Source organism: Ascaphus truei, chromosome 1 (assembly GCF_040206685.1).
Source record: "Ascaphus truei isolate aAscTru1 chromosome 1, aAscTru1.hap1, whole genome shotgun sequence".
NCBI lineage: Eukaryota > Metazoa > Chordata > Amphibia > Anura > Ascaphidae > Ascaphus > Ascaphus truei.
The window spans coordinates 342,582,451-342,608,868 of record NC_134483.1 but is presented as its reverse complement, the minus strand read 5'-3'; the positions used below and the strand labels follow the sequence as shown (position 1 = coordinate 342,608,868).

The 26,418-nt window shown below is 47.1% G+C and overlaps 1 protein-coding gene across 1 annotated transcript in view; it reads right to left on the bottom strand.

The window, feature by feature from the left end:
- The window catches only part of COL25A1 (collagen type XXV alpha 1 chain), a 469,301-nt gene that overhangs the window by 168,898 nt on the left and 273,985 nt on the right, over positions 1-26,418 (bottom strand). Inside the window, exon 5 of the mRNA XM_075608347.1 lies at positions 10,568-10,585. Within this exon, the coding sequence (XP_075464462.1) occupies positions 10,568-10,585 (18 nt within the window). The remainder of the gene's footprint in view (positions 1-10,567; positions 10,586-26,418) is intronic.

The window sequence follows — 26,418 nt, the reverse complement described above, 5'->3', positions numbered from 1 at the left end:
TTGAATGATTACATGAGATTTGTTTAGGAAATTGCTTTTTAATTCATTGAGGATGTTATGCATAAGTGGTGTTGCCATTGCAGGATGGCTTCACCCCTTAATTACCTTTGAGGTTAGTACCCGATAAGGTGATTAAGGGGTTCATTGGTATTTGAATGACATTGATATGTATTGGCTATTTATTATTTTGGCAACGGACCACAAGGATGATGCTGGCGACGGGGCCTTCTTATTGATGAGGTTAGTAGAATTTTCTTTATTTTACTACGGTATTTAATGTGTTTAATAATGGCCAAATAATGTATTATCCCTATGTGGATAATAGTTATTTGGCACATTTTGTACTGTATGTGCTGGGGGGACGGGGTTTTTGGCCCCAAGGGTATGTGCTAGGACTCCCTTGTGGGTAGTGGGTGAGGGTGGTTAGGCCTCAGAGGGTGGGGGGGATAGTGGGGGAGGGGATGTGGGTGATGGTGGGTTAACCCCTTAATGACTGTAGCGGTTAAGAACCGCTATGGTGATTAAGGGGTTAGGGGACATTACATTGGATGTTTTTATTCTTGTGTCTGTTTTGCAGAAGCGGATGGGGCATGGGCAGGATGAAGATGAGGATGGCCTTCATCGTGGCAGCTGCACATGGGTAAGTGCTATATGTATTTAATGTCTTTATTGTTCTGTATGTATTTTAAATGGACAACTGCACTATTATCCATTTGTGGATAATAGTAATGTTGCCCATTACTGTATTGTATGTTGTGTATTGCTGCTATGTTTATTGGGGGCATTTGTCCCCAATAAACATGCTATTATGCGTTAACCCCTTCATTGCCTTAGCGGCTATCCGCTATGGTAATGAAGCAGCATTAATGTATTTTAATAATATTGTGCGGGAGCAGGGGGACCCCTGAGCTGAACCGCATTGATTTGTGGCTCAGAGACCCCCTGCTTCCCGAGTTACAGGCCCCGGTTTGGGGCATCGGTTACAGTGTGGACGCCATATTTATTGCGGGCACGTAGAGTATGGGACGCTATAAACATGGCGGCGACACTGCCCATCCGATCACACATACCGGTGCCTGTAACTAGGGAAGCAGGGGGTCCCTGGTCCACAAAGTGATGCAGTTCAGCTCGGGGGACCCCCTGCTCACTGTACAGTATTATTAAATAAATATTCATGCTGCTTCGCTACCATAGCAGATACCCTGTAAGGTAAGGAACGAGTCTTTATTGATATGTGTGTTTTATTCATAGTGTAGATGTGCAGAGGGTCTCCGGAGCTGAAGCGCTTTGGTTTTAGGTCCGGGGACCCCCTGCTTCCCGAGATACAGGCCCCTTTATGGGGTGCCGGTATCCCTCTGCTTTGTTTACATTCCGCGGTCACGTGATCGGGACTTTTAAATGCAGAGGGATACCGGCACCTCATAAAGGGGTCTGTATCTCGGGAAGCAGGGGGTCCCCGGACCTGAAACCAATGCGGTTCAGCTCCGGAGACCCCCTGCACATGTACACTATGAATAAAAATGGTTTTAACAATAATTTTTAATGTGCCGATGTTTGCGCCGAGAGAGCAGCGGATCTCTCTCTGCTGCAAACACAACTCGGCAGGGGACGGCTTCTCGGCAGTTTCTCGCCAGGCAGCCGTCCCACCACCGGTTACACGCCATTTCCTCAAATGGTGGTGGCGCATTCATTCGCCAGGGATTCGCCCCTTACAGCATACAGCCAGTTTAACACGCCAAAAACATGCCTAATTGCTAAACTGGCTAATGCATTTTTTCGCTGCTTACTGCATGATGCCCCAAGTCATCGACGATTTGGAGCAGTTCTCACAAATTTTTTCAAGGCTGCTACTCAGAACGCCTCGATGAGTTGGCCAAATCGTACGGGGAAGGCATTTTTTCACGATTTCAGGCTCCTGCTCACACACATCGAGCGGGAGTTGCAAAAATCCAAATACCACCATTTCGATAAATTTCGGCTATTTCAGTAGCTCTGATGAGATTATCGGAGCTCTGGAATTGCGAGTTTATCAAAGATCTCATCTCACCAGCCCTAGGATGGCGAGATGAGATCTGCCGGGAGTCTCCAGAGCTGATACATATTAATATCAGCTCCAGAGACCCCCGCAATAATAAGACCTTACCAGGCAGCTTCATTGCCTTAGCGGCTAACTGCTAAGGCAATGAAGGTGTTAAGTACCAGTGCCAAGTTTATTGGGGGAAGTGGCGGTAGGTGGTTTTTTGCCTGCGGTGGATGTTTAGGCCTTGCGGGGATGTGTGGGAGGAGTTAACCCCTTCATTACCTTAGCGCTTAATACCCTCCCGCTACCCACCCAGGAGGCATAAACACTCACCGGTCAAGTACCACCTTAACCCATCCCGCTACCCACAATAAACATTAAAACACAATACTAGCCAATATACCCATTCATTGCCAGTGTTGTTACTTATGCCCTCAATGGGAGCAAATGGCAATGAATGGGCACCCCCTCTACCCCAAAAACCATTACATTACAGTAATGGGCAAAATTACTTTTATCCATATCTGGGTAATGGAAACAATACAGACCGGCGCCTTAAAGTCCAAATGGGAGAGTATAGAGTTCAAATTGGTGAATTGGAGTGTCCAGCAAATGTTGCTTTGATCCAGTTGTCAACAGGTTCCTCAGCATCAGGATTAGTTTAAATCATGCAGGGGAGACAAAAGGACAAGATCATAGTGTGACACTGTATAACTATACCAATATACACACACATATAGACAGACTGACATACATACACAAGACAACACTAAACAAAGACAATTAAGCTGACTAATATTATAAATGATTTAATGAACACAATAAAATGAATAGCAGCTGTCTAGTGACGAGGAGGTCTGGGATCCGGTGTGTAAAAACCGGAATCCTACTTACAGCAAGTCCCCAGAATAAATGCAGGTGGGGATGGTGTAAACGTCCAGCAGGTGATGTTGAAGGACGTGTGCCACGTGTAGCCCTCAGGAGTTTCCTATGCTGTCGGCTGGTAATGGAGGCACTTCCTCCTCTCCTCGTGGAGTCCTCCAACCGCGCCCGGAAGTGCGTCACAGCGGGCGGGACGATCTATCAGATCTTACTGCCGATTGCACCTCCTATAGCCTGCAACTCTGGAAACTGTTTGGAAGGTCTGCTCCTCTCACAGTACAGCTGTGGAATGCTTCTCAATAGCCCAACGCGTTTCGTGCGCATGCGCACTTCTTCAGGGGTGGATGAGCTCAGTACATGGTGAATTTAAATACAGACAGGTCACATTTCATTGGTTCCATACACTGTCACTCATAGTTCTTATATGCAACTCGTGATTGGATGTGCTGCCTGTCAATCATGTACTGTGTACAAGTCAGCTAAAACATACAGAAAAACAACATATATACGAATATGACAAACATACAAGATATATAAAAATACACAAATACACAACCATTACTAATGATCTTGCTTACTACATATTATGCATCAGAGTATAACAGCTAATATAATATATACACATCATAGAGTTAATTGTATAAAATATACCACATTGATGTACCATCATCTGCACGCTGGTGGCTCCTATGATTGCAGCATGTCTCAATTGCTAAAAGACCCATTCATTGCAAAATAGAAAAGATACATTTTTAAAAATGTTTTAAAAATAGAGATTATATAAAAAAATATATATATTTATATCTATTAAAATTCTATTGAATATATTTGTAAAAAAAATTTTCAAGCACAATGATTAAAAAAAACCAATATATAAAAATCATTTTAAAAATACGTCGAGATCAAAATCAATGTTGAGACCGTTAGGTGAGAGTGTTTTTAATTCGTAGATCCAGTAGGCTTCTCGCCTACTGATCTGTTTAAGTAAATTACCTCCTCTCCAATTATTTTGTACTGTTTCAATGGCTTGACATTTTAGACCAATTGGATTCCTATTGTGATATATGTCAAAATGGTGTGACACACTGTGTGTATTTAAACCTCTTTTTATATTGTAAATGTGTTCATACACTCTTCTTTTATAACATCTTCCTGTTCTACCTACATATTGCAGGCCACAAGGGCACTGCAGCAGATATATTACAAATGTGTAATCACAATTTATTGGTGTTTTGATGTTATATATTTTTTCTGTTACATTGGATTTAAAAATATTTGTAGTGCTGCTAAATGAACAAGCCGTACATTTAGTACATTTAAAAAAAAACTTTCTTTTGCTGTTTGAATTTGGTTCTGAATTGTCCAATGGACAACTAGGTGCTATGCGCATTTTAATGTTTGGTGCTTTTGTGAAAATTATTTTCGGTTTCTCCGGGAGACATTTGGCTAGAGTGGTATCGCATAGTAGCATGGGCCAATGTTTGTTAAAGATTTGGCGAATTTTTGGCGCCATCTCATTGTACTGCGTTATAAAAGAGACATCGTTATTTTGATTCAATTGGTTTTTATTTTTATCTTTATATTCAAGTAATGTGTCTCTCTCAATTTTCTCAACCTGTATAGATGCTGCCTCTAATAGATGCTCTGGGTAACTTCTATCGCGGAATTTATCTTTAAGCTCAGTCGCCTGGAGCACAAACTCCTCTGAATTTGAACAGTTGCGCTTAAGGCGAGTGAGCTGACCCTTAGGAATATTCCGGATCCAGCTAGGGTTATGCTGGCTGTCTGCCCTAAGATAATTATTAGCCTGGACAGACTTGAAAAATGTTTTGGTTTCTATTTTATTGTTACTGATATAAATTTCGAGGTCTAAAAATTCTATATGTTCCTTATGGTGGTTGAATGTAAATCTCAAATCCCTATCGTTCGAATTTAAATATATAAAAAACGACTCAAGCTGTACCTGGCTGCCAGACCAAACAAATATAACGTCATCTATGAAACAACGCCAGAGCACGAGGTAGCACCCGAGTGGACAGTTGTTCCAAATATAATCTTCTTCCCAACTGTCCATAAATATATTAGCATAACTCGGGGCAAACCTCGTGCCCATCGCCGTTCCACAGACCTGGGTCTTTTAGCAATTGAGATATGTTGCAATCATAGGAGCCACCAGCGTGCAGATGATGGTACATCAATGTGGTATATTTTATACAATTAACTCTATGATGTGTATATATTATATTAGCTGTTATACTCTGATGCATAATATGTAGTAAGCAAGATCATTAGTAATGGTTGTGTATTTGTGTATTTTTATATATCTTGTATGTTTGTCATATTCGTATATATGTTGTTTTTCTGTATGTTTTAGCTGACTTGTACACAGTACATGATTGACAGGCAGCACATCCAATCACGAGTTGCATATAAGAACTATGAGTGACAGTGTATGGAACCAATGAAATGTGACCTGTCTGTATTTAAATTCACCATGTACTGAGCTCATCCACCCCTGAAGAAGTGCGCATGCGCACGAAACGCGTTGGGCTATTGAGAAGCATTCCACAGCTGTACTGTGAGAGGAGCAGACCTTCCAAACAGTTTCCAGAGTTGCAGGCTATAGGAGGTGCAATCGGCAGTAAGATCTGATAGATCGTCCCGCCCGCTGTGACGCACTTCCGGCGCGGTTGGAGGACTCCACGAGGAGAGGAGGAAGTGCCTCCATTACCAGCCGACAGCATAGGAAACTCCTGAGGGCTACACGTGGCACACGTCCTCCAACATCACCTGCTGGACGTTTACACCATCCCCACCTGCATTTATTCTGGGGACTTGCTGTAAGTAGGATTCCGGTTTTTACACACCGGATCCCAGACCTCCTCGTCACTAGACAGCTGCTATTCATTTTATTGTGTTCATTAAATCATTTATAATATTAGTCAGCTTAATTGTCTTTGTTTAGTGTTGTCTTGTGTATGTATGTCAGTCTGTCTATATGTGTGTGTATATTGGTATAGTTATACAGTGTCACACTATGATCTTGTCCTTTTGTCTCCCCTGCATGATTTAAACTAATCCTGATGCTGAGGAACCTGTTGACAACTGGATCAAAGCAACATTTGCTGGACACTCCAATTCACCAATTTGAACTCTATACTCTCCCATTTGGACTTTAAGGCGCCGGTCTGTATTGTTTCCTTTGTCTATCACTAACTGTGTTTGGGTTAGTTTCCCTGGTAGCCTTACATTATTATTGTATTAACCACTTGTTGTAATATTTGCACTGCACTGTAATATATTTTTTAGCGCTAATCACACCATCCTTTTTCTAGTCATATCTGGGTAATAGTGCATTTGCCTATTCAAAATAAAACATTATCCAGCTAGTATAAAGTAAATAAAACTTCTACTTACCCCTCGCCTAGATGAAGGCCGTCCTCGTATTCCTCCCCGTCCTTGTCCTCCGTTGGCAGGAACACAACAATAAAATATACAATCTAATGGCCCCTAACCCCTTCATCACCTTAGCGGTTAGTAACCACTATAGTAATTAAGGGGATTGTGAGATATACCACGTGATACACTCACAATCCAGTTGCAGCAGACAAGACAGCACTCCAGCTCATACGTGCAGCAATTGAACATGAGGTACTGTATGAACCATACTGAGATGAAGAGAAAACGAGAGACACTCAGTTGCAGTTTGTCTGTGTTCCAGATTCTGACAGTGAGTAAGCTGTATACAACACCAGTTTTGAGTCCTGCCTACTACTAGAATACAATAAAATGATGAAAAATCATAGGATCATGAGTGATTCAGATGGAGTAATTCATCTACCAAATGTAAACATTTACTGTAAAAAAAATTAGAAAAATAAACCAGAGCAATAAAAAAAACCCCAGAAAATATATACAAAGCAGTTAGAAGAAATGTGTTGTTTAAAGTATGCAAATACATCATATGCTGTAAAATAAAATGGAATGAGTAAATCCAAGCACAGAAAATTAGCACGGCTAAAAAGACATACAGCAGCATCTCAAGTTTGGCAGCTTGTGACTTCAGCGCTTGTAAATAATGAATGTTACAGCTTATTATTCAAGCGGTCTATTTAGCTTCTCACTAATTGCTAGGTAGAACTGGCTTTTAATGCATTCTTTGTCTTCCAAGCTTTTCAAGGAATTGTATTGTAAATGACTGTCCTTTGTTCTATAAATACTAACGATTTGCACTGGTGTTTTGGTTTTAGTTCTAAAAAAAATTGTGTTTTGTTTTTGCCTGAATTCAATTGTTTTTTTTTTTTTTTTTTTTAATTATGAAAAAGAATCAGGAAAATCTTTTAAAGCGGCAATCCAAGCAGGCCATTTCCACTCCCCCCCCCTTTTTATTATTATGCTTTTACATAGGTTGGAAGCAGGGAATCTCCAGAGCTTAACCCCATTAAATTTCAGCTCCGGGGACCCTATGATTCCGAAGATACTGACCTCTGTAGAGGATGCTGGTAGCCGTTCCGGCTCACCAGCTGGGGGCATTTCGAAGCTGCTGTGTCCTGCGGGCCAATAGGAAGCTGTGATGTCATCCAGTGCGACTTCCTATTGGCCCGCGCGACGCGGGAGCTTTAAACTTTGCAGAGATATCGGCATCTCCTTTGGAGGTCTATATCTCGGGGAGCAGGGGGTCCCCAGAGCTGAAATTAATGGGGGTCAGCTTTTGAGACCCACCTGCTTCAAACCTACTGTATGTAAAATAATAATAAAATACATTAAAAAAACGGCCTGCTTGGATTGCTCCTTTAAAATGTTGTCAACATTTTCAAAAGTTTGCACGTCTTTCTGTTTAATGATTCAAAACTAAGTTCTGCACAGCTTTGGGTTCAACCTTTTGAACCCAGTTTTCCAAAATGTTGTTAATTCTCCCTTCCAGAGAGATCAATGCCCGAAAATCATGCCACAGAATACTGGATGCCAAGAACAGATTTAAATGACCGCAGGATATTCCATTACAAGTCCCAGAAGCCAAACAAGCTATTATCAGTACCTCTTTCATCTTCATTAAAACTGGTTGTGCGTTGGAAACATGGTTGCACCATAATGGTATTTACACATACCTGATGGTGCAGTACACGTGATAATTCGTGAGTTAATATATTGATAAAGGTCTGTGTGCAAAATACTCACAAACATATAGTGAGTGCTGTTCACAAAAAGGTATCTTTAAATCTCAGCCCACCAAGGATGATTAACACCAAGAGCTTCTGGAGACCTTATATATAAAAAGAAACGGACATAGTGCAGACTGGAAGGACAATTTATAAAAGCAGGTAAGTGGTAAGGGATACACTCACATGGTAGTAGATTTAAAAAAGCATTTAGATCCTGCGATCTGGATCCCGGCAAACGAGGCGTGTGCTCTCTGCCTCCCCTGTGTATCGGCGTGCGTGTCACCGTGTCACGTCTCACGCACGCCGATACACAGGGGAGGCAGAGAGCACACGCCTCGTTTGCCGGGATCCAGATCGCAGGATCTAAATGCTTTTTTAAATCTACTACCATGTGAGTGTATCCCTTACCACTTACCTGCTTTTATAAATTGTCCTTCCAGTCTGCACTATGTCCGTTTCTTTTTATATATAAGGTCTCCAGAAGCTCTTGGTGTTAATCATCCTTGGTGGGCTGAGATTTAAAGATACCTTTTTGTGAACAGCACTCACTATATGTTTGTGAGTATTTTGCACACAGACCTTTATCAATATATTAACGCACGAATTATCACGTGTACTGCACCATCAGACCTTTTTTCTGTTTTCCATGGCTTGCGCTTCCCGATGACTTACACCACTTCTATCTACATGGGATCGTGAGAAGGATCCTCCACTGGGTTATAGCGGCATCCATATTTGTTTGTATTGGTATCACTTTTATATTTTGTATTACACTGTTGATCACACTGTTTATCACATGTAGTATGTTGGGGGTTTAGGCAGGTTGTATTTTATTTGGTTATTCTAGAGCGCCACTATTGATAATTTTGTTTGTATCATTTACACATACCTAAATGCATTGCATAGGGGGTGGCTGTTTTAATATGTCATTCATTTTCATCTCTTTTTATTACTGCTTTGTTATTTGATTTATAAATGGTATTTTTGTAACCACTTGCCATGCAGAAGGTAAACAGTAAGGTAACAATAATCTTGATTAATATAGCCCCAGGAAAAGGTACAGTATAATACTTAAATATAAGCACACCATACTCCAATATATGTGTAGCCAGGTCCCCACTGGCTCCCCAGACATTCGGTTCTCTCTCTCTTACCTGCGACAGCGTGAGGGCAGTTGCAGGGGTGATCGCGTCACCGGGGGCTCCCGGCGACATCAGCTACAGAGCGCCGCCATCTTGTGTGCGTTCGCACATGCGGGGAAGCTCGCACACGTGCAGTATAGCCCCAGATGCGATACAGCAGCCATTATAGGGAGTGAGAAGAGGCGCTCCATAGTCAGGGACATCCCCCAGTTCGCACATGCGCAGTTAGCAGCGGCGGCGGCCATTACACAGCAAGCACGCGGCCCCAATGTTAAAGAGAGCCACCAAGGACTACAATTCCCAGCAGCCTCTGAGGACTGCACTTTCACCCTGGTCACAGGCAGCCAGACAGCCAATAAGGCTCACAATTTCTCATGCTGCAAAGTTGCAACAATGTTGTGTGAAGACAGGGATTGTCAGTTAGGAGCTGGGACACAGAGAGGGGAGTGTGTGTTTGTGCGGGGAGGAAAGTAGCCTCATGCACTAGGCCAGAAGTCTCCCCTTAGGCCCCAGCTAGACCCTACTCACCTCAGCTTGTGGTTACTACAGGGACTCCCCTTAGACTAGGGACAGCGTCCTGTAGAACCTAGACAAGTGAGGGTCCAGCCAGGAAACGTAACTATCCTGGCAATTGCTGTGAAGGTGAATTGCTGTAAAGGTGAAACATCCTCTGCGTTAGCAAGGATAAGAGACATTATAAAGGTGGATCACTCCATGCAGGAGCCACCCACCGTTGAGGCGGAGGCATCTTGGATCATCTCCTGGAGCAAGGGATTCCAAGTAAAGGTCATCTGCGCACCCAGTAGCAGGAGCACCGGGCAGGTATTATCCAAGTCACTAAGTGCACCACCTACACACTTCATCTTAGTGGGCAGCGCTGTCCCACACTTGGGTGGGGTTGTGGGACTCTTGGGACTTTGGGTACAAGGACTTTGGGAATACTGTGTGGGGTTAAGGCCCTGCGAGGTGTGTGGATAGTTGTGTTTAGTAGTGTTACTGGGTGACACTGAAGTTATGTACTGTTGATGTCATATTGTTGATGCATGTGTATTGTGGTTTATCTGCCCATATAGTAAACCTGTGTTATATATACCTTGGTGTATGTGGTTCATATATGTGGGTCCTGTGTACGGGGCATTCTACACTCCTAGAATCCTGCACAGGTGGAGGCGTTGTAATTAGAAGATCGTTCCAGAGGATTCACCCCAGGCTCTCACTAGCGGAGGCTCAGACCTCCTGTGAGCCTGACAGGTATACTGCACAACACCTGGTAACATATAGGTTCCCCTTACATACGCCATATATGCGATTGGGTGGGGGGGAATACCCGTTACAAAGGAAAACCCCTAATTTGCACTTACTTGAGGTCCAGGTTGCCCCTGTAAAAATAATATATGTATATAATTACAAAATACTCTAATTTCTGGATTAAGAAAAGCATAGCTATAGCCAGGGGTTGACAAATCACCAAAAAATTTACTCGCCACACAAAAAAATCTACTCGCCACCTAGTACCAAACATGTGCTGCTTGGGCCAATATTTACATGCCCGGGGGTTAAATCCACTCGCCCGGGGCGAGCAAATGTATTGGTTTGTCGAACACTGGCTATAGCTATAAGAAATAACTTTTGTCTTTGGCTTAGCAAAGAAAAAATATCACTTGTGAGCACATTCACACGTCTCAGACAGGTCTGCAACCCTGCTTTTCACCATTATCTCTTAGCATACAGTGCTTCCACTGCAGCCAGGGATTCTGGGAAATGACATACAAATGAGCACACAGCTTAAACATGTATAAATTCCTGGCCAAGAAACGAATCAGATTTATGTTGAGACATTTTTTCTGATTCCCTGTACAACTCTTTGTTTGACTGTATGTAGTGTATTTATCTTAGTATGCACAGCAGTTTATGCAGTATCACTTAGCATACAGAGCTTCCACTGCAGCAAGGGATTCTGAGAAATGACATGCAAATGAGCACACAGTGCCACCTTTTGTCTCAAGACCACATTACATGGAAAACCCTTAAGCCATTGAATGCAGCTTTAAAAACAGCTTTTAAACATAGCCTGGGATGAGATGCAAAGTCAATAAACCCACTCACAGACAGACTGTTTCGACCTTGTGGGTCTCATCAGTGTGAGGTTGGTTGTACTGGCGCTGTGTGCTCATTTGCATGTCATCTCCCAGAATCCCTTGCTGCAGTGGAAGCTCTGCATGCTAGGTGATAATGGCGAAAAACAGGGTTGCAGACCTGTCTAAGACATGTGAATGTGCTCATAAGTAATATACTGTACTGTATATACTGTACAGTGCGTGAAAAAGAAAGTACACCCGCTTTGAATTCTGTGGTTTACATATCAGGACATAATACCAATCATCTGTTCCTTAGCAGGTCGTAAAATGAGGTAAACACAACCTCAGATGAACAACAACACATGACATATTACGTCATGATTTATTTAACAAAAATAAAGCCAAAATGGAGAAGCCATGTGTGAAAAACTAAGTATACCTTATGAGTCAATAGCTTGTAGAACCACCTTTAGCAGCAATAAATTCAAATAATTGTTTTCTGTATGACTTTATCAGTCTCTCACATCGTCGTGGAGGAATTTTGGCCCACTCTTCTTTACAACGTTGCTTCAGTTCTTTGAGGTTTGTCGGCATTTGTTTATGCACAGCTCTCTTAAGGTCCAGCCACAGCATTTCAATCGGGTTGAGGTCTGGACTTTGACTGGGCCATTTCAACACCTTGATTCTTTTCTTTTTCAGCCATTCTAGTGTAGATTTGCTGGTGTGCTTGGAATCATTGTCCTGTTGCATGATCCAATTTCGGCCAAATTTTAGCTGTCGGACAGATGGCCTCACATTTGACTCTAGAATACTTTGGTATACAGAGGAGTTCATGGTCGACTCAATGACTGCAAGGTTCCCAGGTCCTGTGGCTGCAAAACAAGCCCAAATCATCACCCCTCCACCACCGTGCTTGACAGTCGCTATGACGTGTTTGTGCTGATATGCTGTGTTTGATTTTCTCCAAACGTGGCGCTGTTCATTATGGCCAAACATCTCCACTTTGGTCTCGTCTGTCCAAAGGACATTGGGCTAGAAGTCTTGTGGTTTGTTCAGATGCAACTTTGCAAACCTAAGCCGTGCTGCCATGTTCTTTTTAGAGAGAAGAGGCTTTCTCCTGGCAACCCTTCCAAACAAACCATACTTGTTCAGTCTTTTTCTAATTGTACTGTCATGAACTTTAACATTTAACAGGCTAACTGAGGCCTGTAGAGTCTGAGATGTAACTCTTGGGTTTTTTGCAATTTCTCTGAGCATTGCACAGTCTGACCTTGGGGTGAATTTGCTGGGACGTCCACTCCTGGGAAGATTGGCAACTGTCTTGAATGTTTTCCACTTTTGAATAAACTTTCTCACTGTAGAATGATGGACTTTAAATTGTTTGAAAATGGCCTTATAACCCTTCCCAGATTGATGGGCAGCAACAATTGCTTCTCTAAGATCATTGCTGATGTCTTTCCTCCTTGGCATTGTGTTAACATAGACCTGAATGCTCCTGACCAGCAAACTGCTAAAACTTCGGCTTTTATAGAGGTGGTCACACTTGCGGATGATCAATTAATCAAGGGCATTTGATTAGCAGCACCTGTCTGCTACTTAGCATCTTAATTCCTATGGAAGCAGTAAGGGTGTACTTAGTTTTTCACACATAGCTTCTCCATTTTGGCTTTATTTTTGTTAAATAAATCATGACACGGTGTAATATGTCATGTGTTGCTGTTCATCTGCGGTTGTATTTACCTGATTTTAAGACCTGCTAAGGAACAGATGATTGTTATTATGTCCTGATATGTAAAACCATAGAATTCAAAGAGGGTGCACTTTCTTTTTCACACAACTGCGAATATATATATATATACACACACACACACACACACACACACACACACACACACACACACACACACACAAATAAATATACTATATTTTAAAAGTCCGGTAATCAGAACAATATGGTGGAAAGTAACTAGCCAGTAGGTGATACCTGACAGAACAATAAATCAGAAATAAATAATTATTTGTTAGTTAGGCAAACCACAATGGAATAATATGACATGATTTAAGATATACTGAATCTTATGAATTGTTTCTTTCAATAATTATGGAACAAGTCTGGGTCAGACTTGGATTTTGCCAGCTTGTTATCATAATTATGACTTTGTACAAAAATGTAAACAGTGCTTCAAATATCCAGTGATAGTGTAGGTTTCTGACTAAAGTAGTTAAGTTATAACTATATTTCAATGTTTTTTGACAGGTATATCTTATTACAAGGAACGTTATGAGGGTGAAAAATCTGAGGCAACCAAAGTGCAGGTATTAACATACATGATGGAAGGTACAGTTATTACACCTAATTGATATCTAGCCATTAACTGTAGGATCCACACTGCAGTCTCAGCTCTTAATATTTACAGTGAAGACACCAACTGACAAAGTATATGAAAAAAAAAATTATTCTATAGAAACCTACATACTGTAATAGTACAGTTAAGCTGCCAATAAAGGCAAGTGAAATGATCTCATCAGCTCTAAACTCATAAGCTATGGCCCCTATATAGTATGGTGAGAGGCAGAGTGAGCCCAGAGCATTGTGAACATTACCGCAGTTCTCACCCCAGGAAAAAGCTGGGTTTCCTATTCTTGGGCTCTGCTTAGGTAGAATGTTCCTCCTTGTGTGTCATGCACCTGCTTTATATTTACTACTGGCAAACTACGAAGGCCCAAAGACCAAAACTGACTAAGAACTGGAGGTTATAACAGATGAGTCTGTTTTGTTCCAAAGAGTGAATAAGGATCAAGACTGCACATACAGTAATGTTATGGGATGACCACTGACGATAAACATACGTGAAACTGCCTTGCTTTGTATTGTTACAAATCTTTCATATGACTTTCTATCCGAAGGGATCAGCATTGCATTGCAAATATTCGTCTAACTGCCAATGAAAAAATTGCGGTTCTGCTCTTGATTTCAAGACACTATGGCCCTTATTCTGTATGGTGTGATAAGTGCAGATGAGGTGCTATCGCATGGGGCATTTCCTGCCACAGTAAGTCATATGCGCTTATCACACCTTACAGAATAAGGTAATGTAAGTTTATTTAAAACTATTGTAAAGCCTTTAAAAGTTTGTGTTATACAAAGTGTGTACTATAGTGTGTGTTATACCAAGTGTGTATTATAGTGTGAACTATGCCATGTGTGTACTATAGTGTGGGCTATACCAAGTGTGTACTATAGTGTGAACTATGCCATGTGTGTACTATAGTGTGGGCTATACCAAGTGTGTACTTTAGTGTGTGTTATACCAAGTGTGTATTATAGTGTGAACTATGCCATGTGTTTACTATAGTGTGTGTTATACCAAGTGTGTATTATAGTGTGAACTATGCCATGTGTGTAATATAGTGTGGGCTATACCAAGTGTGTACTTTAGTGTGGAGTATACCAAGTGTGTACTATAGTGTGGGCTATACCAAGTGTGTACTATAGTGTGGGTTACAAAGGGTAAAGTCCCCAGCACTCTGGGAACATTTCCTTTGTTGCCTTATAGATTTGGAAGGGTAAAGGGTCCCTCCTATTGTTCCCGTGCACCGTCATTTTATAACTCTATATTCTACTTAGGAGTGCTGTCTGTAACACCGTACTTTTTGTATAGTGTGGGTTATACCAAGTGTGTACTATACTGCGGGCTATACTAAGTGTGTACTAAGTGTGGGTTATACCATGTGTGCACTATACTGTGGGCTATACTAAGTGTGTACTACAGTGTGGGTTATACCATGTGTGCACTATACTGTGGGCTATACTAAGTGTGTACTACAGTGTGGGTTATACCATGTGTGCACTATACTGTGGGCTATACTAAGTGTGTACTACAGTGTGGATTATACCAAGCATGTACTATACTGTGGGCTATAACAAGTGTAGTATAATGTGGGTTATACCAAGTGTAGTATAATGTGGGTTATACCAAGTGTAGTATAATGTGGGTTATACCAAGTTTAGGCTAAACCAAGTGTGGGCTCTGCCATGTGTGTACTATAGTGTCTGGTTATACCAAGTGTAGGTTAAACCAAGTGTGGGCTGAACCAGGTTTTTGGACTATACTAACATTGATGCACCAATTTTCCCCAAAACTGCATCATATGTACCAAATTTGTTGATATCTGATGAGACAAAACAGTTAATGAGGCGACGACAAGAAATTAAGCAATCCAAAGAAGCAAAAACAAGAATTGAACATGCAGAACTGCAAAACGATCCACAAACGTATTACTGAAGCTGTAAGAAAGTGTATCTGTGACATGTGAAGCAGACTATCAAAGATAAGAAAAGCTTAAAGAAGACAAAGTAGTGACTTATGATTGGGAAGAAGCAAATCATTGCACTCAAACAAGATGATGGATCAACAATAAAAGACAGAGCACTTATCATAAAGAGAGTGAAGGACATGAAATTGTACGAGAATAACGATAACAAAGTGCATAATCCAGCAGAGATGAGCAATAAGAAACTACCAATGACGTACCATGCGTCCATACAAAAGAAGTGGCAAAAGCAATAAAATCCATGAAGAATAGGAAGGCTCACGGGGAAGATGGAATTACAATTTAAATCTTGAAAGACGCTGGGGAAGAAGTAGAGAAAATCTTTGCAAAACTCTTTACATACTGCTTAAAGAACAGGAAAATTCCAGAACAATAGAGTAATGCCACAGTTATCCTCATACACAAGAAAAGAGATAAAGAGACAAAGGATACTTCCAATATTTTACAAAGATACACATTAATTGGCAACAACAGATCCTATATTTTGCCCAATTTACAGCACAAGTAGGATTTCGCAGTGGGTACAACACAATGGGCCACATCCAATTGGTATAAGAAGTGATTTCCTAAAGTAATGAATACGATTTACCCCTCCGTTTAGGATTCGTAGATTATGAAGAAGCATTTGATTCTGTCTACACCTCAATGGTCCTAGATGCATTAAGAAGACAAAGTGGTGAAGAAGCGTACACTGATATTATAAAGAACATTTACGAGAAAGCCACATCAAACATTAGATTGCATGAAGATACAAGCAAGCTACCTTCAGCAAGGGAGTCCGGCAGGGAGGCACCAAGTCACCAAAGCTTTTTCCAGCAACTCTTGAAGAACTGTTCAAGGCATTGCTTTGGGGACAAAAACTAATCATAGTTATGTAACCCTTTTTGTGAACCGGCCGACCCACCCAATCTCACATTGGCCCCTCGTGGTCTAACCGGTCCAATTCCCCTCAACACACCTGCTCTAAGGGACTACTGGTAACTGCGTAACACCTGTGGCTCCAGGAGATCTGAGCCTCCGCTAGCTGGGAGCCTGGGGAAACCCTTACCATTACCTGGTGCAGCGCCTCCACTTACCCAGGATCCCCGTTATGAAAGATAGCCCTGGGTAAGAAATACAATAACACTCATAGATAAAATACTAACACTTTACTAACACGACATGTCACACATCACATAACATAACATAACATAACCTGATGCTCTATCCGCATCACCTCAGCCCAATGTCTGGTGTTCCCACCCAGTGTCCTGTGATCCCCCACACCCAATGTCCCGTACTCCTACGGAGGTCGTGGGTGACTGCACAGTCACTAAATTAAGCTAGGGCCCAGTTGGTGCACTTATAATACTGAAGTACCTTCCGAGCACTCCGATGCTCGGGACCGCAACACACTTCTAAAAGGGTCAGACGTCCGTCTGATCCTATCCAGGTACTTCTCTCCGTGGACCCCAACGAGGGTCCCACCGCTTCCCGGGAACAGCAACAGAATCACGGCAACACCAACCGCATGGGAACAGCAACCGCCGCTATCCCTAACTAACCCTATCAGGACAGGAACCCTAACCTAGGGCCTGTCCCTGAGGAACCGCAACCTGGGATGGCTTGGGGGAAACTCCTAGGGCCTGTGGAACAATAACCTGCCCCCCCTCCCCTAGCTACCCAGTCCTATCTGTAACTCTAGCTACTCGCTACTCCTAACACCTGCAGCAGACACACAGCTCACACTGTCAGCCTGCAGGTATTCACACACGCTGCACACACTGCGCCCAGCACATGCAGCAACACACACACACAGAATGATACACACCATTCACTGGAACCCGCAGCAAATCCACTGCTTGCACGCTGTGCCTATTTGCCAGTGCGCACAGCCCTATCCGCTGTGGCACTGCCAAACTGCACCTTCCGCACCTAAGGGTAACCTCCCTAGCTAGGGCCGTCCCTTTTCAGTTACCCCCTGCCCTTACCGGGAATTGGGGCCTGCCTGGGGACCTAAGGAGAACCCTTACCTGGTGCAGGAGCCACTCGCTCCCTACACCCTTCCTACTCCTTCCTCTGCCTCTTCCTGACTGCCTGTGCAAAGCCCGGGAAATGTATCTATATTCCCGGGCTGAGCTTCCTCCAGCCCTATTGGCCACACTCAGGCACCTGATGCCTGTCTCCCTAAGCCTCCTGGGAATTGTAGTTCCCAGGGGGCTGCCTAAACACTGGGGCCGCGTGCGCACTTGCCCTGCGCATGCGCGAACCCCTAATGGCCGCCTCAACCTCTCTCTTCCCTGTCCTGCCCTCGCGCGATCTCTCTGGGGCCTTCCCTGCACTTTGTGCCTACTGCGCATGCGCGAGCTAACGCGCAATGGCGGCGCCCTCTGCTTAAGCCGCCGGGCCGGTGGCAACGCGATCGCGGCCTTAGCGACGGCCCGATCGCGTCCCCGGCAACCGGCCTGCACCGCAATACCTCGCGCTGCTCCCTGCACTGGCCCCCACCCTCGCATTCTCCCGGCGGGTCCACCGCTGCCTCCGACGGCACCCGCGACCACCCGGTAAGCGCGGAGGGAGGTCAGGGAGTTTAAATTTACCTCAGGGCTATATTCTCCCCTTCGCAGAATCCCAACGTCCTCGCTTGGGTAGCAACCATACAGTGGGTTATATAATGGAAAATGCATTGTAACCGGTACATCAAACACAAGCAATTCCCCATTTGTACCCAACATCCTCCCATGGATACCCGAGGCCAGCTGAGTCTCAGAGTGGAGTGCCCGTAACAGACTGGGTGATTGTATCCCACCTTGACTCCTGTGAGTCTTTTGGAGCTCAAGACCTGTCCCTTGCACCAACCCACCTTCTCCCTCTCGCAGAAAAAAATGTACGGGGTCCTGGGTATTGACCCTTGCCGGATCCTCCGGTCTCGTCTCACGGGAGACAGGGAGGCTCAGTCTCTTGCCTCGATCCACCACATGGCGAACATAGCACTCCATCGCGCACCTGGGAGAGGCCACAACTACCAGAGCGGTCTCAACACAGTCCTTGTCCGCTCCAGCAATCCCTTTAACGGTGACTTCTTCTGTGGACACCACAACTTCTTCGGGTAGGCCCGCTTGGAGACTCCTCTCACAGGAGTATGTGTCGCTCCGGTCCGCTACACCGGATCCCTGGATAAGGTCGGATTCGTTCCATGATCTGCAGAGATCTTCTGGGGGAGACACCTCCACCAGGACGCGATGACGGGGTGAGCCCATTGCCCGGGTGACTCTACCTTTGGAGTCACCAGGCTCCACGATCACCGGGGAGCTCACACCCGACACCCCTGGGGCAGTCAACTTACCCCTATCGATGTCGGCAGGTACTGATCCCAAGCCTGGGACCGCTGGTACCCCGGTGGTAGGCCGGACTGGCCGTTGCAGGGCACACGGGCCCACATCATGGTCTGCATCAGTTGAGGTGGTTGCCTCGGCGACCTCACTGGAGTGGTCCGCCGGCAGGCGCATCACCACGCTCGGTTGGTCGCTAGAATCATCACACATGGGCGGGGGTATAAACACCTTACCCTGGCCTTCCGGAATCTGTGGTTCTGGCATCAGTGGTTCCTGCTCAGGAACCGGGTCTGGAACCGACATCTGGAGCTCCGCCTTCAGCGGCTCCGGTTCAGCGTCTGAAGAGTTCATTTGGGCACACGGGCCCTCCACCACCTCCATCGCTGAAGTGGACGAATCAGTAGCGGCTTCACCCACCTTGGTAGCACCATCAGGTGCCTCTTTCTCCGCAGGTTCCGCCATCAGAGGTTTCTGCTCTTCCATTTGCATGTCCCCTTTGAGAGGGTCTGCAACAGTGGTCTGGACACACGGGTCCCCGGAGGCCTCTGGAAGTAAGACAAACTGAGGACAAGCATCATTTACTGTAGGAGGGAGGTCCAGCTCCTCCTCTTCTTCCTCGGCTGGTTCCGCCGCCTGGGGCAGGATAGGCTTTAGGAACCAGGACCCGCAACACTCACATTGGGGCTCCCACGCCAGTGCCTCCCTCCGGGAACAGCCACATTTGAGGCCAAAACACTGGGTAAACGTTTCTCCGTCCACCTCAGTTGGCTGAAACCTAGTTGTAACTGAGACGGTTCGACTCCATCTTTAAGGGCTTCACTCAGGCAGGGGCACATTAGCATCGTGACCTCCATTCCTGGCAAATTCCAGGGCTCATACACATCAGGGTGTAACCCCTGGCAGTCTCTCTCATCCTCGGGGAGGGAACACTCCATTTCTGCAAAAGAGTCCTCTGCCGCTGGCGGTTTGGGTTGCAGGAACTGCGCCGCACAGTCAGGACACTTAGGCCCTTGGGTCAGCTCACCAACGGCACACTCACATTCATTCAGACGGCCGTGCAGGCATTCTTCCCCGTCTACCACGGTCATCGTGAGAGCAACTGGTGACTCAGATGCTCCGCCCATCCAGCCATCCATCACCTTCCAGTCCTTTAACACACACGGGCATACCACCATTGGCAATACTAAATGGGGGGCCCGTATGATGCTATACAGCCAAGGGTGTTCTTCTCGGCATCCCTTGCTTTCCTTAGGGGGAACAGAAATTTCTGATTTCTGCTCAAGACACTCCCTCCCCCTGGTGGACTCTAGAGGAGGGGCAGCACAGTCTTTTGGGGAATGTTGCAAACTCGGTACTGAGTCACTCACAGTGTGGGGGCGGGGCTCGGGTTTTCCCGCCAGTCCTGGATAACTGTTGGCAACATTTTCCCGCGTGGCCGGGAGCTTAGCACGTGGCTTCCTCCGCCTTGAGGGCTTCCCCATGGCGAAACAAAAATAGGACACAATTTAAAAAAAAAAATACAGGGCACCCCAGGTCTGATATATCTCAGCAGCGCCTCCAAATGTAGCCCTTTTTGTGAACCGGCCGACCCACCCAATCTCACATTGGCCCCTCGTGGTCTAACCGGTCCAATTCTCCTCAACACACCTGCTCTAAGGGACTACTGGTAACTGCGTAACACCTGTGGCTCCAGGAGATCTGAGCCTCCGCTAGCTGGGAGCCTGGGGAAACCCTTACCATTACCTGGTGCAGCGCCTCCACTTACCCAGGATCCCCGTTATGAAAGATAGCCCTGGGTAAGAAATACAATAACACTCATAGATAAAATACTAACACTTTACTAACACGACATGTCACACATCACATAACATAACATAACATAACCTGATGCTCTATCCGCATCACCTCAGCCCAATGTCTGGTGTAACCACCCAGTGTCCTGTGATCCCCCACACCCAATGTCGCGTACTCGTACGGAGGTCGTAGGTGACTGCGCAGTCACTAAATTAAGCTAGGGCCCAGTTGGTGCACTTATAATACTGAAGTACCTTCCGAGCACTCCGATGCTCGGGACCGCAACACACTTCTAAAAGGGTCATACGTCCGTCTGATCCTATCCAGGTACTTCTCTCCGTGGACCCCAACGAGGGTCCCACCACTTCCCAGGAACAGCAACAGAATCACGGCAACACCAACCGCATGGGAACAGCAACCGCCGCTATCCCTAACTAACCCTATCAGGACAGGAACCCTAACCTAGGGCTTGTCCCTGAGGAACCGCAACCTGGGATGGCTTGGGGGAAACTCCTAGGGCCTGTGGAACAATAACCTGCCCCCCCCCCCTCCCCTAGCTACCCAGTCCTACCTGTAACTCTAGCTACTCGCTACTCCTAACACCTGCAGCAGACACACAGCTCACACTGTCAGCCTGCAGGTATTCACACACGCTGCACACACTGCGCCCAGCACATGCAGCAACACACACACACAGAATGATACACACCATTCACTGGAACCCGCAGCAAATCCACTGCTTGCACGCTGTGCCTATTTGCCAGTGCGCACAGCCCTATCCGCTATGGCACTGCCAAACTGCACCTTCCGCACCTAAGGGTAACCTCCCTAGCTAGGGCCGTCCCTTTTCAGTTACCCCCTGCCCTTACCGGGAATTGGGGCCTGCCTGGGGACCTAAGGAGAACCCTTACCTGGTGCAGGAGCCACTCGCTCCCTACACCCTTCCTACTCCTTCCTCTGCCTCTTCCTGACTGCCTGTGCAAAGCCCGAAAAATGTATCTATATCCCGGGCTGAGCTTCCTCCAGCCCTATTGGCCACACTCATGCACCTGATGCCTGTCTCCCTAAGCCTCCTGGGAATTGTAGTTCCCAGGGGGCTGCCTAAACACTGGGGCCGCGTGCGCACTTGCCCTGCGCATGCGCGAACCCCTAATGGCCGCCTCAACCTCTCTCTTCCCTGTCCTGCCCTCGCGCGATCTCTCTGGGGCTTTCCCTGCACTTTGTGCCTACTGCGCATGCGCGAGCTAACGCGCAATGGCGGCGCCCTCTGCTTAAGCCGCCGGGCCGGTGGCAACGCGATCGCGGCCTTAGCGACGGCCCGATCGCGTCCCCGGCAACCGGCCTGCACCGCAATACCTCGCGCTGCTCCCTGCACTGGCCCCCACCCTCGCGTTCTCCCGGCGGGTCCACCGCTGCCTCCGACGGCACCCGCGACCACCCGGTAAGCGCGGAGGGAGGTCAGGGAGTTTAAATTTACCTCAGGGCTATATTCTCCCCTTCGCAGAATCCCAACGCCCTCGCTTGGGTAGCAACCATACAGTGGGTTATATAATGGAAAATGCATTGTAACCGGTACATCAAACACAAGCAATTCCCCATTTGTACCCAACATCCTCCCATGGATACCCGAGGCCAGCTGAGTCTCAGAGTGGAGTGCCCCTAACAGACTGGGTGAGGGTATCCCACCTTGACTCCTGTGAGTCTTTTGGAGCTCAAGACCTGTCCCTTGCACCAACCCACCTTCTCCCTCTCGCAGAAAAAAATGTACGGGGTCCTGGGTATTGACCCTTGCCGGATCCTCCGGTCTCGTCTCACGGGAGACAGGGAGGCTCAGTCTCTTGCCTCGATCCACCACATGGCGAACATAGCACTCCATCGCGCACCTGGGAGAGGCCACAACTACCAGAGCGGTCTCAACACAGTCCTTGTCCGCTCCAGCAATCCCTTTAACGGTGACTTCTTCTGTGGACACCACAATTTCTTCGGGTAGGCCCGCTTGGAGACTCCTCTCACAGGAGTATGTGTCGCTCCGGTCCGCTACACCGGATCCCTGGATAAGGTCGGATTCGTTCCATGATCTGCAGAGATCTTCTGGGGGAGACACCTCCACCAGGACGCGATGACGGGGTGAGCCCATCGCCCGGGTGACTCTACCTTTGGAGTCACCAGGCTCCACGATCACTGGGGAGCTCACACCCGACACCCCTGGGGCAGTCAACTTACCCCTATCGCTGTCGCCAGGTACTGATCCCTAGCCTGGGACCGCTGGTACCCCGGTGGTAGGCCGGACTGGCCGTTGCAGGGCACACGGGCCCACATCATGGTCTGCATCAGTTGAGGTGGTTGCCTCGGCGACCTCACTGGAGTGGTCCGCCGGCAGGCGCATCACCACGCTCGGTTGGTCGCTAGAATCATCACACATGGGCGGGGGTATAAACACCTTACCCTGGCCTTCCGGAATCTGTGGTTCTGGCATCAGTGGTTCCTGCTCAGGAACCGGGTCTGGAACCGACATCTGGAGCTCCGCCTTCAGCGGCTCCGGTTCAGCGTCTGAAGAGTTCATTTGGGCACACGGGCCCTCCACCACCTCCATCGCTGAAGTGGACGAATCAGTAGTGGCTTCACCCACCTTGGTAGCACCATCAGGCGCCTCTTTCTCCGCAGGTTCCGCCATCAGAGGTTTCTGCTCTTCCATTTGCATGTCCCCTTTGAGAGGGTCTGCAACAGTGGTCTGGACACACGGGTCCCCGGAGGCCTCTGGAAGTAAGACAAACTGAGGACAAGCATCATTTACTGTAGGAGGGAGGTCCAGCTCCTCCTCTTCTTCCTCGGCTGGTTCCGCCGCCTGGGGCAGGATAGGCTTTAGGAACCAGGACCCGCATTACTGACATTGGGGCTCCCACGCCAGTGCCTCCCTCCGGGAACAGCCACATTTGAGGCCAAAACACTGGGTAAACGTTTCTCCGTCCACCTCAGTTGGCCTGAAACCTAGTTGTAACTGAGACGGTTCGACTCCATCTTTAAGGGCTTCACTCAGGCAGGGGCACATTAGCATCGTGACCTCCATTCCTGGCAAATTCCAGGGCTCATACACATCAGGGTGTAACCCCTGGCAGTCTCTCTCATCCTCGGGGAGGGAACACTCCATTTCTGCAAAAGAGTCCTCTGCCGCTGGCGGTTTGGGTTGCAGGAACTGCGCCGCACAGTCAGGACACTTAGGCCCTTGGGTCAGCTCACCAACGGCACACTCACATTCATTCAGACGGCCGTGCAGGCATTCTTCCCCGTCTACCACGGTCATCGTGAGAGCAACTGGTGACTCAGATGCTCCGCCCATCCAGCCATCCATCACCTTCCAGTCCTTTAACACACACAGGCATACCACCATTGGCAATACTAAATGGGGGGCCCGTATGATGCTATACAGCCAAGGGTGTTCTTCTCGGCATCCCTTGCTTTCCTTAGGGGGAACAGAAATTTCTGATTTCTGCTCAAGACACTCCCTCCCCCTGGTGGACTCTAGAGGAGGGGCAGCACAGTCTTTTGGGGAATGTTGCAAACTCGGTACTGAGTCACTCACAGTGTGGGGGCGGGGCTCGGGTTTTCCCGCCAGTCCTGGATAACTGTTGGCAACATTTTCCCGCGCGGCCGGAAGCTTAGCACGTGGCTTCCTCCGCCTTGAGGGCTTCCCCATGGCGAAAAAAAAATAGGACACAATTTAAAAAAAAAAATACAGGGCACCCCAGGTCTGATATATCTCAGCAGCGCCTCCAAATGTAGCCCTTTTTGTGAACCGGCCGACCCACCCAATCTCACATTGGCCCCTCGTGGTCTAACCGGTCCAATTCTCCTCAACACACCTGCTCTAAGGGACTACTGGTAACTGCGTAACACCTGTGGCTCCAGGAGATCTGAGCCTCCGCTAGCTGGGAGCCTGGGGAAACCCTTACCATTACCTGGTGCAGCGCCTCCACTTACCCAGGATCCCCGTTATGAAAGATAGCCCTGGGTAAGAAATACAATAACACTCATAGATAAAATACTAACACTTTACTAACACGACATGTCACACATCACATAACATAACATAACATAACCTGATGCTCTATCCGCATCACCTCAGCCCAATGTCTGGTGTTCCCACCCAGTGTCCTGTGATCCCCCACACCCAATGTCCCGTACTCCTACGGAGGTCGTGGGTGACTGCGCAGTCACTAAATTAAGCTAGGGCCCAGTTGGTGCACTTATAATACTGAAGTACCTTCCGAGCACTCCGATGCTCGGGACCGCAACACACTTCTAAAAGGGTCAGACGTCCGTCTGATCCTATCCAGGTACTTCTCTCCGTGGACCCCAACGAGGGTCCCACCGCTTCCCGGGAACAGCAACAGAATCACGGCAACACCAACCGCATGGGAACAGCAACCGCCGCTATCCCTAACTAACCCTATCAGGACAGGAACCCTAACCTAGGGCTTGTCCCTGAGGAACCGCAACCTGGGATGGCTTGGGGGAAACTCCTAGGGCCTGTGGAACAATAACCTGCCCCCCCCTCCCCTAGCTACCCAGGCCTATCTGTAACTCTAGCTACTCGCTACTCCTAACACCTGCAGCAGACACACAGCTCACACTGTCAGCCTGCAGGTATTCACACACGCTGCACACACTGCGCCCAGCACATGCAGCAACACACACACACAGAATGATACACACCATTCACTGGAACCCGCAGCAAATCCACTGCTTGCACGCTGTGCCTATTTGCCAGTGCGCACAGCCCTATCCGCTGTGGCACTGCCAAACTGCACCTTCCGCACCTAAGGGTAACCTCCCTAGCTAGGGCCGTCCCTTTTCAGTTACCCCCTGCCCTTACCGGGAATTGGGGCCTGCCTGGGGACCTAAGGAGAACCCTTACCTGGTGCAGGAGCCACTCGCTCCCTACACCCTTCCTACTCCTTCCTCTGCCTCTTCCTGACTGCCTGTGCAAAGCCCGAAAAATGTATCTATATCCCGGGCTGAGCTTCCTCCAGCCCTATTGGCCACACTCAGGCACCTGATGCCTGTCTCCCTAAGCCTCCTGGGAATTGTAGTTCCCAGGGGGCTGCCTAAACACTGGGGCCGCGTGCGCACTTGCCCTGCGCATGCGCGAACCCCTAATGGCCGCCTCAACCTCTCTCTTCCCTGTCCTGCCCTCGCGCGATCTCTCTGGGGCCTTCCCTGCACTTTGTGCCTACTGCGCATGCGCGAGCTAACGCGCAATGGCGGCGCCCTCTGCTTAAGCCGCCGGGCCGGTGGCAACGCGATCGCGGCCTTAGCGACGGCCCGATCGCGTCCCCGGCAACCGGCCTGCACCGCAATACCTCGCGCTGCTCCCTGCACTGGCCCCCACCCTCGCGTTCTCCCGGCGGGTCCACCGCTGCCTCCAACGGCACCCGCGACCACCCGGTAAGCGCGGAGGGAGGTCAGGGAGTTTAAATTTACCTCGGTGCTACAGTTACATAAAAGAGGAGGTTGAGAAAAAAGACGTGTATTGTAAGCTCTTTGGAGCAGGGAGTCCTTTTCATAATGTTACTTTTATGTCTGAAGCGCTTATTCCCATTATGTGTTATATTATTAAGTCACATGTTTTATTGCTGTGAAGTGCTATGTACATGGATGGCGCCATACAAATAAAGATATACGTATACATTA